The sequence below is a fragment of the Hippocampus bargibanti genome, linkage group LG16 (genome assembly GCF_051943395.1).
Source record: "Hippocampus bargibanti isolate YZ-2025 linkage group LG16, ASM5194339v1, whole genome shotgun sequence".
In the NCBI taxonomy this organism is placed as follows: domain Eukaryota; kingdom Metazoa; phylum Chordata; class Actinopteri; order Syngnathiformes; family Syngnathidae; genus Hippocampus; species Hippocampus bargibanti.
Genome location: NC_142749.1, coordinates 6,409,715 through 6,428,069, shown reverse-complemented (window position 1 = coordinate 6,428,069; position 18,355 = coordinate 6,409,715). Strand labels below are relative to the sequence as shown.

The 18,355-nt window shown below is 41.7% G+C and overlaps 1 protein-coding gene across 3 annotated transcripts in view; it reads right to left on the bottom strand.

Moving 5' to 3' along the window:
• Window positions 1–293: 293 nt before the first annotated feature.
• The window catches only part of mtmr4 (myotubularin related protein 4), a 38,073-nt gene continuing 20,011 nt past the window's right edge, over window positions 294–18,355 (bottom strand). For 2 of the 3 annotated variants that reach the window (XM_089017188.1, XM_089017189.1), the window contains exons 5-19: window positions 17,171–17,253; window positions 16,744–16,910; window positions 16,521–16,617; window positions 15,172–15,285; window positions 14,903–15,102; window positions 13,511–13,639; window positions 12,376–12,487; window positions 11,426–11,621; window positions 10,774–10,959; window positions 10,422–10,592; window positions 9,903–10,057; window positions 6,775–8,209; window positions 6,571–6,681; window positions 6,378–6,466; window positions 295–3,902 (exon numbers count right to left, since the gene is read on the bottom strand). In XM_089017188.1, the coding sequence (XP_088873314.1) occupies window positions 3,725–3,902; window positions 6,378–6,466; window positions 6,571–6,681; window positions 6,775–8,209; window positions 9,903–10,057; window positions 10,422–10,592; window positions 10,774–10,959; window positions 11,426–11,621; window positions 12,376–12,487; window positions 13,511–13,639; window positions 14,903–15,102; window positions 15,172–15,285; window positions 16,521–16,617; window positions 16,744–16,910; window positions 17,171–17,253 (3,423 nt within the window). In that variant the 3' untranslated portion in view covers window positions 295–3,724. Of the gene's footprint in view, window positions 3,903–6,377; window positions 6,467–6,570; window positions 6,682–6,774; window positions 8,210–9,902; window positions 10,058–10,421; window positions 10,593–10,773; window positions 10,960–11,425; window positions 11,622–12,375; window positions 12,488–13,510; window positions 13,640–14,902; window positions 15,103–15,171; window positions 15,286–16,520; window positions 16,618–16,743; window positions 16,911–17,170; window positions 17,254–18,355 lie in introns of all 3 variants that reach the window. The other variant, XM_089017187.1, reaches the window with a different exon arrangement.

Here is an 18,355-nt window from a genome sequence, read left to right as displayed (position 1 = left end):
TCGGGAACAATCGGGAGGATGAGAAATGAGGAATCATGCCATGACGTCTTGATTTGGAGAAGGTGGCTTGGCCTCGCCCCAACACAGGTGGCGCCAGTTTATGGGACTACATGTACTGTGGAAATGGCGTCCTCTGGTGGACAAAGAGGAAATTACACAAATAACCCAAATAAACCCGGCGTGATGGAGGCCTACACATTTGAAACCAAAAATAGGGATTATTTAATTCCGTACATGATTTGTGACTCAATACAGCATACGAGTTTTACTTTTTGAATTATACTAGTGAAATTAAGTGTTCAAAACTGTTATAATTTATTAAGACGCATCTTTAGTTATCGTTCACAATAGTCCCCGCAACAACCAAATACGAATGTAATCTTGCTGTGAAGGATGCACCGTTTATTGTGGTTATGCAACTGCATTATTCCTCGCATAGAGCCATTTAAATTATTCCAACATCAAAAGAAAAAATACCTTTTCGATGAAAGGCCGTTTGATACCTAAAAAAACACCAGCTCTGCATAATAGTCTTGATCATGCAGGTTTTGATACAGCTCTGGTCGTACCAATGAGTGCATTTGAATTGTGTACAATAAATTAAAGATCAAACCGTCCCCTTTCATGTCTTTTTCACATTGGTCTAGTTGACAATTCTTTAAATTTTAAAGCACTGGGGGTAATTAGTAGACTGTATGTATCACATGACAGGTTTTACACGATGACATTACCTTTGCATCTCTGTGGTGATTCCAGTCGTGTTCCACCCGAGAATACATATTTTTGCACCTTTTCTTTAATATAAGGAAAATAAACAAACTGGGAAACAGATCCATCATATAATATTTTATCTTCGCCACCGGGAATTGACTTGTATGTGCAATTCTTCACAACAGTTATTCATGAATTAAATGACTGGTATTTGCCACCACCATGGATCAGATTTCACGATGTATGTGACAGTTCTGAGCATTTGTCTAAAAGAGATGTTAATGCCATCTGAAGAAAAACCTAAATTATTAGGTCAGCTAATATAGTGACATGATCATCCAGTGAAATCATTAGAACTATACATTGCAGTTCAAAATAATAGCAGTGCAATGTGACTAACCAGAATATCCCAGATTTTTAGTATATTTCTTATTGTTACATGCTAGACAAGTTACCAGTTTGGTGCAGTAGATTCTCATAAAACAAACAAGACCCGTTATTCATAACAGGTACGCTCCAAAGGCTGAATTGGGCAAATAGTTCAAAGGGATGTGTTTAAAGAAATAGCAGTGCCTGCTGTTGACTGTACTAACTCAAAACTATTGAGATTTTGTATCCCCCGCCCCAAAAAAGATAGGAGTTAGCAAGCGTAAAACAGAACCGCAGTTTTTATAACTGCTTTACAACTGTGTGGCATATAGTCAACCAACTTGTGGCACCATTCCGTTGTTATTTGATTGGGAGGAATATCTGTGCCATTTGAGTGTCATCGCTGGACAGCTCTGGGACGATTGTGCTTTTTTGCGCCTGTAATAGGCAGCATTTTCACAGCCCTGCTTTGTTCAGCGGAAAGGTCGATGCTGTTGGACAGTCTGCAGCTGGATGGATGGATAGCTTGAGGAGCCCGCCAGGAGAAGAAAGGAGTGTCAGTGCAGAGCGCAGATGCATATGTGGAACTGTCGCGGCTTGGAATTGAAGCGGATTTACACGGGACAGGAGATGTGAGCCAATCTCTTTTTGTCAATTAATGCTAAATGTTGAAAGCAAACACAAAGCGTGTTTGCTTTCAACATTTAGCTTGTGGTAGACGTGCACATCACACCATGACGTCCCTGATCCACTTGTGAAAAAGACGCTTTCATCCTCTCTTCTTTCATCTAGAAATGCTTCATGCAATAAAGGGGGTGCACAAAGTGCTTAACATTGAATCGTTGCCTGTGTTTTTGTGTCATATTTGTTATTTAGGTTTTTTTGTTGTTTTGACTTCAACGCGGCGCGGCAAGAGTGGCACTCCATGGTTGCTTAACATTCCACAATCCATTTAGATTTCTTTTTTTGCGGCACAAACAGCATTTTTTATTTCACCCCACAAGTTTTCAATTGCACTGAGAACTGGGGATTGTGCTTGTCACTCTATAACATTAATTTTATAGGTTTGGAACCAAGACTTTGCTCGTCGACTGGTGTGTTTGGGGTCGTTGTCTTGTTGAAACACCCATTTCAATTGCATGTTCTTTTCAGCTAACCTCTTCAATTATCTCGCCATACAAAAACTGATCCATGATCGCTGGTATGCGATAAATGGGCCCAACACCAGAGTCGGAGAAACACACCCAGAGCATGATACTTGCAACACCACGATTCACTGTCTGTACTGAGGTTTGAATTCAGAGTTTGGGGGTCGTCTTACACACAGTCCTTCGACGATTTGCCCAATTACACAGCGTTTGGAGCGTGCCTATTGTGAATGCTGGGTCTTGTCTGTTTTCTGAGAATGTACTGCACCTACTGGTAACTTGTCTGGCATATAACAATAAGAAATATAGTACTATAAACCAGGGATATTCTGCTCAGTCACATTGCACTGCTATTATTTTGAACAGCGCTGTATGTGTAACTTTAGCAGCTAAACATCTGTACCATGAACACACAGGAGGAGAGTCAAGTCATAACCTGCTGCCATATATAGAAAGGAAAACATTGGAATTGAAAAAAAAAACAATAATGGCACAATTGAAATCCCAGTAGACACAAACAAGTATGTTATAAATTGGGGAACTGTGGCCGCCCTCTCCGACTGAGAAAAAGAACTGTCAATCATTAGTTCAGTCTTTCTTCCTTTAAGTGCCAATCAGAAGGACAATGAGGCTTTTTTTTGGAGGGTTTGGGTGGTCTTTCACTCAGAGGAATGGGAGACCCTCTTGCAAAATTCTCAGTCATTTCCCAGAAATACCCTCAATAATTTTCAATAAGGGCATTACAGAATCATACCATGCCCCGAAACACACCCCAACACGTTTCAAATACCAAGATACACCACAGTGTCAATTTAGTGGGCCTCAAGCAGACCCTTCCAACACGAAACGTCGCTGCAATAGCGTCACTGACTATTCAGCCGCATTGACTGTGGATACACTTAACTGGAAAAGCACAAATAAGACTCACCGAATGCACACACACACGTGAGGTCAGTCCAATTGCCCGTTTTACATTCAAAGATACAATGGCAAAGTTGACAGCAGATCTCTACCTTTCGCTCAAGTTTGGTCTCAGTTTCCCTTCAATATATAACGACATTTAGAGGTGCACAAAATAAGAATACAAAATTAGACTTTTAAATACAATTAGCAGCAATTCTTTTTCTTTATCAAGCTGAAAGCCTCCAGTAGATCAGGTAAAGGCCTGGGAGTTGCCAACCGATTGTCCCTCTCAAGTGTGACGACGGCAACTACATAGAGAGTGCAGGTTCTCGGTACTTACGGTGAGCTGGAAAAGGGGTACCACAAGAGAGTGCTGCCGTGCTGCAAGCTAAAATAACCACTGTCCAAGAGGTTGTCCTGGGACATACCCTCATCCACTCCCCCCCATTCTATCACCACAGTGCACCCCCATTTTCAGGCAACATCTCATCACCACCCAAACACCATCAAAGCACAGATCCAAAGTCGGGTTGGGGGAGATACCTCGTGAGTCCCCCAAAAAAAAGGACAAGACCCAACAGGAGACGCTCCCCTCAACTTGAAGCTGTCGCGATGGCCTTTTTGAACTGCTGGCTGCGGATCTCGCGGGTTCGGGATTCGAGAAGCAGATCGTGGCAGGTGTTGCACACCGGTACCGGGTCGTACAGCTGCTGGTCCGGGATGGGGAGCTTCAGATGACAACAATCTTTACAGAAAACATTGCCGCAGTTCCTACAAAGTGGTGACAAAAAGTAGCTGTGAACAAAACATGGCAACACAACGCCTCTGCGTTAACTGATGACTTTTACTTTTAAAATAAAAACAATGTCTGTGAAAAGATGTGATTTAACAGTTAATCCACACTGTAGAGATTAAATTTACAGCAGTTCCCAATGAACTAGATTCTGTTCATCACCAATGCGGTTATTTGTCTTTATTATTTTTATTTATTCATTTTTGTAGTATAATGGTACCTTGACTTACGAGAGGAATATTTGTGGAATGAAACATGTGATTTGGGAAAAGCACCCTTCACACCTATGATAGCTCGGGTAGTTTGCTCATTAAAAGTATGCCAAAGAAGAGAGGTGCACTCATGATTTGGAGGACATATTGTCCCAAAATGTTGTACAACAAAACATGCTGAGTGTACCATGACTTTTGTCCAGGCCTGTTTCATATTTTTTTTTAAATAATTCAGTTCCACTATAATTTAAAAACCAACCTGATTGGTTCATTTTCTGTGAATTCGTATTCATCCTTACTTTAGTCAGATTCAGGATCTTTCCGAGACCAATTTTGTTTCACCAACAAAGTGAAACCAACACTTTTGTCCGCGTGTATGTATCGGGAAAGACTTTGAAGGATGTTTAATATCTGGCACAAGTGACAATATCCACCCCGGGATACCTCTCTGACTGTAAATGTCCCAACAGCGTTCCCCTAATGTGACAAAGGCCGACTTTCTGTTTTGGAGAAAACAGAGGACTCCTCCTTTTTCCGTGCCAAAGAAACCACTTGATCGGTCGAATAAGTATGCCACGACTTCCCGACTTCCATGTAATAAATTCATCAGGAGAATAATTTCCCCTCGGCGAGTGGAAAGAGGACTTGTTCCAAAAATCTGGCTGCCATTTTTTTTAGCAGAGAACGCAGAGTACATGCGTATTGTTTGTAGATGTTTTAATCATATTTAAAAAATGTATGTTACCCCACACAAGAGGAAAATCAATCGTCATGCTATCTTCCTACTTTTGTAGTATGTTGTGCAATTAAGACCAAAAAAAGTTCCAGGTGCAATATTTTTTCTCCAACTTTGTTTCACCTTTCACTTAATTGTGTGTGAACCACAAATCAAAATGTCTGCTAAATGTATATTCATTGTTACTTTTGTAAGATTGAAGTTCATTCTGTAACCTGCGTGGGTTTTTCATTTCCTCAACAGTGAGGTGCCAACAATGTCGACTGTGTGTGTATGTGGCAGGAAAGACGTGCAGTCAAAAGCTGTTTACTATTTGGCACAAGCTCCGATACCCGCTCGCCGCTTCTCTTACTGTAAATATCCCCGAAGACAACATTCCCTTATGTGACAAAGAACGGCTTACTCAGAGGCACCTTCCTTTTTCCGAGATAAAGAAAGCCCTTCGTCGCCTCAATAAGGATTTCACCACTTTCTGGAGTTTCATGTAATGAATTAATCAAAACATGATCATGTAATACAGAGTACAAATTTAGCATTTTTAAACATATCATAACAGTATTTTAAAACGAATGGGACCCCACATGTGAAGGTAATAAATCATTGTTTTCTTACATCTCTTAGTTTGTGGTGGACTTGAGAAAAAAAATCACACTGCTGTATCATGACGATACTAGTGCAGCGTGTTCTACCGGAAACACATTCCTTGTGTGTTCTACATACTTGGCAATAAAGATGATTCTGATTCTGATTTGATTGCCTCAAAAGGTCGTGCAAGAAAGTAATACATCCATTTTCAGGGCGTCATAATTTTTGCCTAGGCCTGTTCATCAGTCGGCCTTTTAAAATAATTCTGTTGAATGACACTTCAAAAGCAATTGTCCTTCACTTCAATTAGTAAAATGTTCATTTATTATTACGCTTGTCAGTTTATCACTAAGGATTTGGACTTTCCTTTTCGGTCTGACGCTTGGTTGGTGAGGCAAATTTTCAGTCAGCATTTCTGACTGAGGTGCAAATTTCATGGAGGAAGCCTGCGTGTCCTCCTCATGTTTGTGTGGTTTTAAACACCACAAGATGTCAACAAAGCAGAATTGGTCTAAATGGGGAAAATTAATTCGATTCAACATGATTCGTTGACATCAAGGTGCCAACAAAGAAACGGTTTCATGTCTGTAGATTTAGCACAAAACAGCTAATAGATTATTTTCCCCACAGACCAGATGACAAGGGAATATGTTTAAAATACAAAATCAAACCTGTGCATTAATTAATACACAAATGGCAAACTGCAAATACACGGGGCTTTAATCTATTGGGACTTATAAGAATAATGTAATTAGGCAGGGTCATTCTTCCTGTACTGTAAGAAAACAATTGAAACAAAAAAGGAAACCACACCACAGATTTTATCAAAGAACATATAGAGATTAGTTACGTACTTTTTTTTTGGTTGATAGAAATCATTTTGGTGTGCTTGTGTGAAAGGAAAAATTGTGAAGTCCCACCTGCAGTGGTGACGTCTCTTGGCTATCCAGAACTCACAGTCACAGTTGAAACAATGAGAGGCCATGTGGTCAGGCACCCACCTCGTGACCTACACACGCATACATTTAGATGCTTAAAAGTGACTTAAAAGCCAATACTGGGTGAAAGGGAAGGAGAGAAGAGATGAAAGTGTGAAATAAAATGTGTGCTGACCTCTGTGTCCTTGCGCTCCACTCGATCCCAGCTACCCTCAGACAGTCTGTCTTCACTTTGGGTGGACAGAGAATCTTCCTCAGGACTATTGTCTGACTCCCGTAAACATGTCTGAAAGCGTAACAAGACACAAAGGAGGTTTCTTTAAAATGTCCCAAAAAGCATCTGGCTCAAGTGCAAAGAGGAGGAAAATAAAAAACGAACAATATCATCCTCGTAGTCGATGTCAGGCTCTGAGGGAGGTGTGCTGTATTGCTTGCTCTCCAGTCTCATCCGCAACTGTCGCACCTGCTGACGCAATACCTCTACTTCCTGTTTGTAGCCTGCCTCGATCTGGCGCAGTCTTTGCTGCACGGCGTCCATGGGCACCGTCAGCCCATCGTCATCAAGGTATGCTGGAGTTTGGGGCGGGAGAGGGGAGCAGGGGAGGGAGGGCGAAGGGTATGTTATGGCAGGCAGCTGGTGGCACACCAGTGAGCAGTTGTTGACCACAGGTGCGTTCAGGCTGGTGAACCCCGCCACGCTCCTTGCTGCAGACGGCCATCCGGGCTGCACGGGGCTGCTGGGACAACAAAGAGCCTCCTTGCGGCAGCACTGGGAACCGCTGACGAGGGCAAAGCCTTGCGAGTGGAGAAGTTTGTAGGCAAGTCGACGACTTTGGTACACGTTAGACTGCAGAGAGCGGCTCGCACCATGAGTGGACCCGCCGCAATCGGATTGCATGAGGCCCTGAACACTCTCCCAATGGGGACCCATAAGGGACATTTCTGACAGCGGACTCTGAGAGATGAGATGGCGATCGGCTCCCTGGATGCAGTCCATTGGAGATGCTGCAGCAGGTAACATTTGATCGCTACCTTTGACAGGGTCTGTTACTCCTTCTTTGTGTGGCTCAGCAGGCATGTGCGCACCACCTTGCTCCTGCTCATCCTTAAAATGATTCAGATTAGGACCATTGCTCTGCTGGCGAGGCAAGGCGTGGGAGAGTTCTCCTTGATCTGTAAGAGTCTCAGTGGAGTCGTCCATGGGAACCAGTGGGTTTAGAAGCTTCAAGGTCATGAGGTCAGCAGACTCCATGAGGCAATTTTCCTGGCTGTCAAGCAGGGGGCCAAGTTGTGTGGCCGCAGCTGGAATGGCATCCATGCTCAGTGGTAAGCACGGCTCTGATTTAGGGATGGCAGGTGTGGTGCTCTCAGCAGTCTTACATGGTCTCGGAGTCTCCAGCAAAGGTGTTGGAATAGACGGGGAGATAGTTGTGAGTGTAGAATCTTGCTGCAGGACAGGAGCAAAAAATGGAGTGTGGGTCTGCATAACGTCAGAAGTTAGGGGGACAGGAGGTAGCGGCAGGGGCTGGGTGGTCAGACACGGCTCCTCTGGTGTATCTTCGCCACATTCAACACTTGAGCCAACTGATGGCATGGTAGGACTGTGCTGTGAAACTTTCTCATCACCATCATCAGACGGTATTTCTTCAGAGCAGTCGTCTACAGCTGTACTGTCAGGGGCAGGTGTGGCCTCCAAGGCAGGGCGATTCTCTTGGCAATGCTTATTAAGATTGGGGTCACTGGATGTCCGTGTTAGAGGCATCCCATTCTCAAAAGCTGATAGAAGGTTGTCCATAGAACGCGTCTTGGGAAGTCTACAAATCAACATCATACACGGGTAAACATATTTGTATTTCATCCATTACGACTATACTTCTTGTTATTTATTGAACCGTTTCATATTTATGGCGACGGAGTGTTTTCAACACAAATATTTCACTACCTAGGTACAGTATAAGTTACTGACTGACTGTAGCATCTTTCAAATTGTTCAAAATTCGGTCTTCTTGTCTCTTGTCACTGTTGGAAAAGAACACCTTTAAGGTGTGTGCCGTGATATAACCAGAATCACCATTATTTTGCATTCCTCCTAAAGGAGAACCACCGTCACTTTTTTGTTTTTTAACTGACACCAGAAAAACATTTTATACCATCTAAAATAGCCAAAACACACAGTATGATATTTTTCGTCAAACGCAAAACACTAATAAAAATGACTTAAAGTGTCCAAAATCTGCAAAAAAAATTGAGCTGCGAATTGGCCATTTTCAGAAAGTCCCGCCCCCAGTTCGTGACGTCACGCCAAGACGTCTTGCATTGCTCGTGAATCAAAACAATGGCTTCAGATTCGGACAATATGCTTTCTTGTTCCACATCCAGTGATGAATATGATTCAAATAGTTCTGAATAGTAAAGCATACATGTTTGCAATCGATTAAATAATTTATTTGTGCCATTTTGAGGCAACATTGGGGGAAAATCTCTCACCCAAAAAAAGAGGCACAAAATGGCGACCTCCTGTGGCCACCTCCGTTTCCACAGGCTGATAAATTCCTTATATGGCACTTGGACGCCCTCTTCTGGCCTTCCGGCGGCTTTTGGGTGCAACACGAGGTCCCCAGACCAAACAAGTACAGCAAACTACATTGACGTGATGGAAGGACCGCTACAATGCGTCTTTTTTACGGTAAAGGGCGGTCCTTTAGTGACGTCACGTACGGACTCATCACCAACTCAAAAACAAGACTTCCGTAATATTCAGCACGAGTCTTAAAATGTAAAATATAGCTACCTGCGGTGGAATCTTTGTAAAATACGCTCAGTAGAAGTCATTTGAAGCCATTTTACAAATTATGGACACAACTTGTCCAGAGACGTCGGTTGTCCTTTAACTTGTTCACTGACATTCACAAATTTATTTGGGAATTGAAAATATGACCTAGAGCGCCATTCCCGAATGAGTTAGGGTTTTAGTTTTTCTTGCTTGAGTGCCGATAAAGTGCTGGCCAGACCTCTGGCAATGTTTTCCCTTTCACGTGGGGGCAGCATTTCTCTTTTTTTCCATGTTAGCGCTTTGTTCCAGCTTCAGCAGTTGTGAAAGTGCTATATAAATCAATAAGTCTGTATTGCATTGTATTTTGGACAGCGGCCCTTATTTCAAGCTCATATAACTGCAGACCCATATCAATTAGCAAATAACTTTTTTATCTGATGAAAGAGTCTAAGGTTTCTTACACTGCATTTAATGTTTATGTGTCCTAAAACTAAATATTCTGTGGGTTCTGGAATTCGAGTGACAATGACAAAAACCCTGGCACTGGAGTGGACACATTCTTGCACGTCTGGCATTGAATGAGTTAATTTATTGATGTTCATTGAAAATGGTTTCGAAATTTGCGGTGAACCCCTATTCATAGGTCGTAGAAACTCTGCTTTAATAAATAACAGTTGAAGGAAAATTGAGCAAGTAAGATTAATTCCAAGAGGTGAAATAACCATTAAATGTACCTGTCAAGGGAACGGGAGCCAAGTTCATCCCCTGTGACACTCGGGGACAAGTAGAGCTCCATTGATTCGTCCACAGCAGTGCAAGGGGAGGATGTGGGGAGGTAAACTGCAGTCCAGAGCTGTAATGCGCGCGTGTGGCAGACAGGCTGCAGCACCTTGAAGTAAAATAGTGAAAACAAGCCACCTGAGACCTATAGGAGGCAGCATATCACCTAGAGAATCGACCACTGGGAAAGAAGCAATGGACTACAGTACTTCTTTGGCATATGCTTCACTAGCTTTTGGTAAATCTGTTCGATTAATGTAGTATCTTCAAGAGGATTGTCTTCGTAAAGGTAGAATTCTCTCATAGATTGCCAGCTGAAATTGGGTATTTTGTCAGCTGAATGAGTCTCACACCCATCCAGTACACGTTATTGTCTCAGTAAAATGGGAAACAACGTTTACAGAAGTGATTTTCAAAATGCTTTGGTATCCCATTACAGAGAAAAAAAATGTCAGAAATGATTAAAAACTGACCATATCATGGCTTGGGATGTAGAGAAAGTTCTGAAAGTTCTTGTTTCCTGTGCGAAGCAAGGACCAGACGGAGCAGGTGCGTTTGTAAATATTCCTTGCCTCTCTCTCGCGAGCATTGTTACAAAGGAAGGTACCATATAGGCATGAGTACGTATGTTGCACCAACTTGACCTGCATAACAAAGACATAAGCAATAGAATCAATATTTACACCTGAATGCAATCGGATGATAGTGTTGTTGACACAGTACAAAATATGCATGTCATCTCTAAAAACGGCAAGCAAGTCCTTTGTATGCTGATGACGCCAGACCATGATTAGAAAGGCAAAACGGTGCATGACGACCACCCACCAAGAAGGCCTCATTGAACTCAAACAGGCACGGGAACTGTTTGAGCAGCTGGTGAACACAGTCAAGCCACTGCAGAAAGACGGGGCACTGCTCGCTAGCATCGTCAGCGTTCTCCTGATGGCCACAGCGGTCACCAAATTTGTGACCGTAGTCCAACCAATCAGTCTCGACAAGTAACTGGAAACCCTGTGGATTACGTGGTTGTCAGTACAGCATAATGTGGAGAAATGTAACAATCTATATTCATGTCACATATGTATGCTGTTGGCCTTTTTGAAAAATAACTCACCAATGACAGAACATTATAATTTTCTAAGAATGTCATCAAAGTGACTATTAGAAAATGTCAACACTTGCAGACTTTTATGAAAATAAAGCCTCACATAGTGACACTTAAATGTTTCCGAATTATTCTGAGAAATCATGTATCGTTGTCTTCACACGTTATTAATTAATAATATAACATTCAGCAAATGTGTCATTTGAGAAGTGTCATACTTCTGTCATACATCATACTATTAGCCTAGTAATCAGTAACAGCATCAGTAATAAAAATAAAAACTCAATTTCAAAAACATTGACTATACTGTATATAAACCACATGATATTGTTTGATTGGTCAAAGAAAAAAGTACAACAAGCATAGCATCACCTCAAGTGTTCTGTAGTATGGATCCAAAAGGATTTTGGCCAAGGCAACAATCTGGGGCGTACGGTCCCATCCATCTGAACAGTGGACAAGGACGGGACGACCTTCTCTCTCCAGTGAGGAACATACCAGAGTGGCCGCCTTCAACATTACCGAAAGGTGCTGCAGCCAACGGGTGCTCTCCAGAGCTGAAAGCCAGCTAGGAAAAAGAAGAGATGCCACACCTTAAGAGAAGAGGCCACTTAACCAAAACATGGACTGCTACAAGTTAAACTCCCAAAGACAAGATATTGAAAAGATGCTGACAATCAGGTATATTTAACCAGGGGTTGGCAAAATATGACCCAGTGGCCACATATGGCTGTTTTAATCATGCTCATAAACATCTAATATTTCTGGCATTAATTTAGTTTTCCTTCTTAAATTGGTAAGTTCCAATCTATCCATTCATATAATTCCCTGGCAAAAGAGTTTGTGTATTTAAACTGGGGCATGAATAAAAAATATATAATTACAAAGGAAAAAAAAATCGAATAAAAGAATGCTATATTTTAATCAATAACATTACAAAAGTTTTCTTACACCTGTACTCGAGTGACTTGGGGAGGACAGCACTGTTATCCCTATGTAAAGTCGATGGAAGCCCTCCTGCGTCATTCGACACCAAAACAATCGCAACAAGCTTGAATGAAAAACAATGTGACATCTCACTTGCATGTATACACCGCCACAGACAAACACCCAAGTGAACACTGTGGTAAACAGAAACACATGACTCCAAAGTCTGAGTGATCAGACAGACAGCTGGCCCACACAGTGGGAATGAGATTGGACCCGAGGCAACCTCTCCATCTCTTGTGGTGGAGCTTTTCCGTGGTGGGGGTGAGAGCAACTCACAAGGGGGGAGGCAGGAGGGGGACACCGAAAGAAAAAGGTCGAACGGGTCGACTTACTTTCCTGGATCAGGTATCTGACTGCAGACTGTCCTCAAAGCCTGAAAACTGTTCCGGATGGCGTGGATGTTGGCCATTCCCATAAACATCACCTCACAGTTAGGGTAATATTCTGAACACAAACAATGATAATGTCACACATGTGTATGTCATACATTTTTTGTAAAGCATTCACTTTTCAAACATCCTCGCATCGTAATGACAAGTCCTACATTCCTTCGAGAGTGTTTACTGGAGTTCAGCTCAGTGAAGTATATTGGCTTTGTTTCATTGTATTCGTCTGTATTATACATGAGCACAGTCCAAAGTTATGGACGTTACCAAAGGGGGAAAAAGCTTTGTCCCCAGTGTAGGGTAAATAAATGGGAGAGCATCACACTGTGCCATGACAGTTGTTTGAAGAGTTGACAACAATCAAAAACAGCTGCCAGTTTTGTGCAACAACTCAAATTAGAAGAACTGAAAACACACCCTTTGCCACTTTTTTTTTTAAATCGACTTATTCAGCGAAAAACAGAACAACAGGACTTTGTGGATGGCCCCATTGTTGCTACTTGTTTACTGTCACATTCCTTTTCCTTGTTTAATTTACTAGCTGGTTACAGTGTGTTGCTATTTAAAACAAACATATGAGCCAGTTTGGGCTTTACTATTGCAAAGCATACCGAGACACACTGAATTGTGTACAAGATGTGGTGATAAGCACAATTTGTTTTCAAATAAGTGAATGTACATTCATGAACAAATACTGTCAAGGCCAATTTCTTGAATGGACAATAATTAAAAAAATAGAAAGCAACCTAAACCAAATGAATTCAGAAAATTGAGGAAAAGAATGGTCAGGGCCAATTATTATTTAACATTATACTAGACAGTTAATCAATGTTTTTCTCTTGATTTAAAAAGTTGCAAAAATAAAATGGATTATTATTATTGTTATTATTATTTAATGTTCAAAGTTTGACACTTGAAACTTACTGATTATGAATCTGTTATCGTTTCATGACAACTTAAAATTAATAATAAATAAAACACAACTACCTTGATTGGACCACCTGAACAGCAACATGTCCCCCGTTTTAAGAATGGCGGTGCTGAATGTTTCAGGTACATTGGATCAATTAACAGTACTAACCTTCACATTCACAGCCTCCACCTTTTGCACGGTTGGCCACTGCGGCAGTGTACGAGCGAGCATCCAGAATGAGCAGCTTCTGTGGCACAGTGTTGTCATCACAGACAGTGCTACTGGTCAGTGAAGAGTCTGATGACATAAGATTAAGACACCACTTGTGTTGTCATTCGCAGACAGTGTTATTGTATGCAATCAGTAGTCAGAGGAAGATAGACTAAGGAAATCTGGAGAGCAGAAAGACCCCCCTACCTCAGCTAAAAGAATTGAATGCAAAATAAATACAATCCGAACAGCATATATCCACTGAATCGTGCATTTGCTCATTAACTAGTTCGTATAAGTTGAGGATGTTTTACTCACACCTGTGACCATGAGAGTAAGCAGTTTAAATAATGGTTAAAGGACAACCGACACCATTTTTTTGTTTCCTAACTGACATCAGAAAAACGTTTTCTCACATCTAAAATACCCAAAACACGCAGGCTGATATTTTTAGTCAAATGCAAAGCACCAATAAAAAGTGTAACAAAACTGCCACAAAATAAACTCTGAACTGACGATATTCAGAAAGTCCCGCCGCCTTGTTTGTGGCGTCACGCCAGGATACTCCTTCACAAACTGCCTTGCTCCAGAATCAAAACAATGGCGTCAGAGAGTTCAGATTCGGAGAAGATGCTTTGTAACTCATCCATGTTTGAGAATTTCATTCAAATAGTTCTGAAGAGGAAAGCATAAATGTTTGCAATCGATTAAAGAAATCCTTCCGTATCAATTCAAGCCGTCTGGACTCCAATGTAGCGGCCAGAAAATGCACAAGATGGCGCACAAGCTCTGTTGGAAATGGGCTGAATTGTCCGATGGGAATTTGTGTAAACTTACACTCTTTATGCGTGTGACCGCAATTTCTTGCGGCACACAAGGATTCACCATCGCGTGATTTATGTAGTTTTCCTTCTAATTTCACGATCAACACAGTGTTTTCAGTCGAAAAAAAGTATGCAAAATGCATTGTGTGTCGCTTTCTCGGTCAGGGGCGTTCCCTCCGTGACATTTTTTCGGGCATCGTCATCAACTCGAAAACAAGACTTCAGGAATATTCAGCGCGAGTCTTAAAACGTAAAATATAGCTATATGCGGTGGAATCTTTGTAAAATGCGCTCAGTAGAAGTCATTTGAAGCAATTTTACAAATTATGGACGCAACTTGGTCGGAGGTGTCGGTTGTCCTTTAAATATTGACAAACTTCTTCACACTTCTGTCCGCTATATGTTTGCAAATAAAAACAAACTATCTTGACTAATCACTGTGGTGCGGGTTTGCATTCTTGTCAAGTAAAATAGTCAAATCATGTTGATTTGGCAGAAGATACAGCTGGAAATAACGACGCTTTACCAAAATCACTGTCAGATGAGTCATGCGCTTCTCCACGTTGCTGGCAACCAGGTGCACCACAAGTAATCTTGGCTCCTGAATCCATTTGACAAGCTTTGGCAATGGATGTCACCAGGTACTCATCATCTGTATTCCTCCAGCCCCACCAGCTGATCTCAGGCTGGCTGCAGCGTGCAATCACTGCCCCGTTCTTCTGGTGCCTGGAAATCAAAATCGTGGTCCTAAAAATCACGGTCCCTGAAAACGTAAATCATATTTAACTAACTGACCTGTAGACCACTACGGGAATCCTCTTCCAGGATCTGAAGGAAGCCACACTCTCCAGCTCTTTGTCAGTTATCCATATTGGAACAAGAAACTTCTGTGGGTAACTGGAGCACAACCTGAAAATATAAAATGTAGTTTGAAACTTCATATTTTGCAACAAGAGGGCATGCATGGGCAGCCACTTGTGATACGATGCCAGGGGGAAAAATAACAGCGCGACAAAAAATCAATTTAGTGAACATTTTTTTTGTTGCCAAAAATAGTTGTTAAAAATACTGTTAAATTACGCGTTAAAGTCGTCAAAAGGAGAGGTAAGAGACAACCCAACGCTGTGCCGAATAATGTGGCTCAGCAAGCCGTGGCTTGTTTAATGTTTGCATAAAGACTCCGTACATGCCCGAGGAAATGAACACAATATACCTGTAGTCTCTCTTCCAGTGAGACACTCGTAACGCTACACTGAAACCTTTTTATTCCAATTGCCATCCATATCTGGGAATTACATTTACATATGTGTTTTAAAGACTAAACTCGGTTAAAGGTGGCTATGTCAACTCAGCGATGCTTATGTCATAAGCAGGCCTGACGAGTCCAACAAGTGGATAGATTGTTACAAATAGTTGAATGGAAAATTGAAAATTAAACACCCTGTTTTGCATGCATGTGACCATTAAAATGGTGCAAGGTGACATTAAGCTTTTATCGTGAACCACTGAGAGGGGTGGGGGGAAACCAAAATGACAACAACAAAAAGTAAACAGAGTCCTTGCTACAATCATAGACATGCAACTGCGAGCAAAAAAATGTCAAGTGAAGTGCATGTTGCCTGTAGCCGACGCAAATGCCAGGCTTCCTCAATGAATGCTGCCAGTTTAAAAGCCACTCAGAGAGAATGGATTGGGAAGAGGTGTCTGTCAGGACTAATTCATTCACACATGTAAAAAACACAAACAAACAAAAAATAAAATAAAATAAATTCAGAAATAAATAAAATTGGTATTAAAGTCATCCTGACTGCTTGCGTTTTATAATGAGGAGGTACCAGCGGACTCACCTGCAAACCAACCTCAAGGTAAAGTCAATGTTCGCTATCCTCTCTTAAATCATCCTGTTTTACTTTATCACGTCAAAACTGTATTAGCAATGTAAGATGCTAAACTTGTCACAAGGAATTTTAAAAAATGGCAGCAGACATAACATAGCGACATCATAGGAAAAAATGGTACCACTCTACCGAACACCACTTCACGAATGTCCATAAATCATCAAACAAACCACTCATCATTTCAACGCTGTTATTTAACATCATGAGAGATGTCATGCTCTCTATGGTCCGGCATACATGACATACTTGTAGTTGCAATTAATGGATGAAACCCTCCAGATGTTTTGCATGTCAAAGGCCATTCTTTTAACCTCCATCTCCATTCTCTGACGCACGTGATCACCTGCAGACAAATGAGACAAAGACACATACTTCAGGGGCAGAAAAGCTCCTTCTAATGTCTGATTGTTTAAACACATTGTAAAAAGCACATTATGATTTACGATTGCATGTGTGAGCTGATATAGACCTGGGCGACACAGATGAACATGTTGGTCCTCATCATCAGCACTGCCTCCCAAACACCATGCATGATAGGCCAGGGCAAAGAGATCTTCAAGCCGTGATGGGTGAGCTATGGCCCTGCACAGCCGCTTGACCCACTCCTGACATTGCTTGAATGTGGTAAAGTGGCACCTGTAATACAGAAGAAATGTGAAGCCTCAAGCAAGTGTTTGATATCCGTTATATCACATACCCACTTAAATTGAAGCCTTCAGATAACGACATCACTAGTATATCTGATTAATTGAGAGAAAGTGGCAAATTAGCAAGAGGCACTGAGTAGCAATTATTCGAAAAATACCCAAACCCAAAAGAGACATTTTTTAACAAGGCAATGGGATCCAACATATTTCTACATTATCTAATGTCCCTCCATATATTCTTTTCTTTACCTGACAACCTTCGAGTCTTTGCAGATAATGTGGAGCTGGGCCATGTCTCTGCTCTCCACGCTCTCGATCAGCCTGAGGGGCACCTGAAGGTGGAGACAAACAGCATGTGTGATGGACCTGGCGGACTGCTGATGGGGAACAAAGCACAGCTACTGAGGGGATCACCCTTAGGTTGGGAATAGACCAATCCAAGCAAGGCCTTATCCATCACACTGACAAGGGCTCTACACAGAGCAGCAAGTATACTGCACACCTGACTTTGCCCAAAGGAACAACACGACACTTAAATAATAAATGTGCATCATGAAGGAAGGTGCTTGTGTTGTCCCAGATCCGTCTGAATTTCCTGCACAATAACCAAGCATTGTCGCTGTAAACTGTAGCATATCAGCCTTTTATACGGATACAAGATGCAATGCATCCTTGCATTGTAACGGAAAACGTGCCAGTTCGGTGGCGAGTTGGGCAAGGGTTTTTTTAACATGAGGTACTCACAGATATTTCATTGTCCACATCTGGGTAGGTCTAAAGCAGTGACAACATGGAGCACACGGAGAGGAAGGCGACAAGACAAGAGGAAATGGAAAAATAAATTAAAACCAGGGAAAAATAAGGAATGACAAGTTAAAAGGGAAAGAAAACATGAGTTTGAAGGATGCCAGATAAGAGAGTGCATGACGCAGTGCGCTACTTGCCGCGTGACCTTGCCAAATTGAAATCATGGAGGGATAGACAAACATGGACAGGAGCAAAGGGCAACAAAACAATTTGAAAGAATGAGAATAACCCATGAATGGGAGTGTGGAGGAGAGGTCGTCGATTGTTGAATATTAAAGAAAGAGTTTGTCATTGCCTGTAAAAGTTAAAATGGCCGATCAGTATGATCGACGTTATGGGCGTCTGATTTGTCTTTTTTTTATCCTTGCCATCTGTTCTAATAATGACAGCGTTATTGGCAAATGTGAGAAGGATTCGTGAAGGAGAAGTTTAATTCATGCAGTCAGGATGTTTTCAAGTCAGGATTTATAATGCAGCAACAATTCCAAGTCCAAGTCGTATAATTCCTTCATTTGTTGACATTTACACACCCATGATTGCTGTAACCTAACAAACATGTACACAGGAAGAGGTGAATGACAAAAGAAAAGAAACGTAAATATAATTCCAATGTTCTTCCTCAGAGGG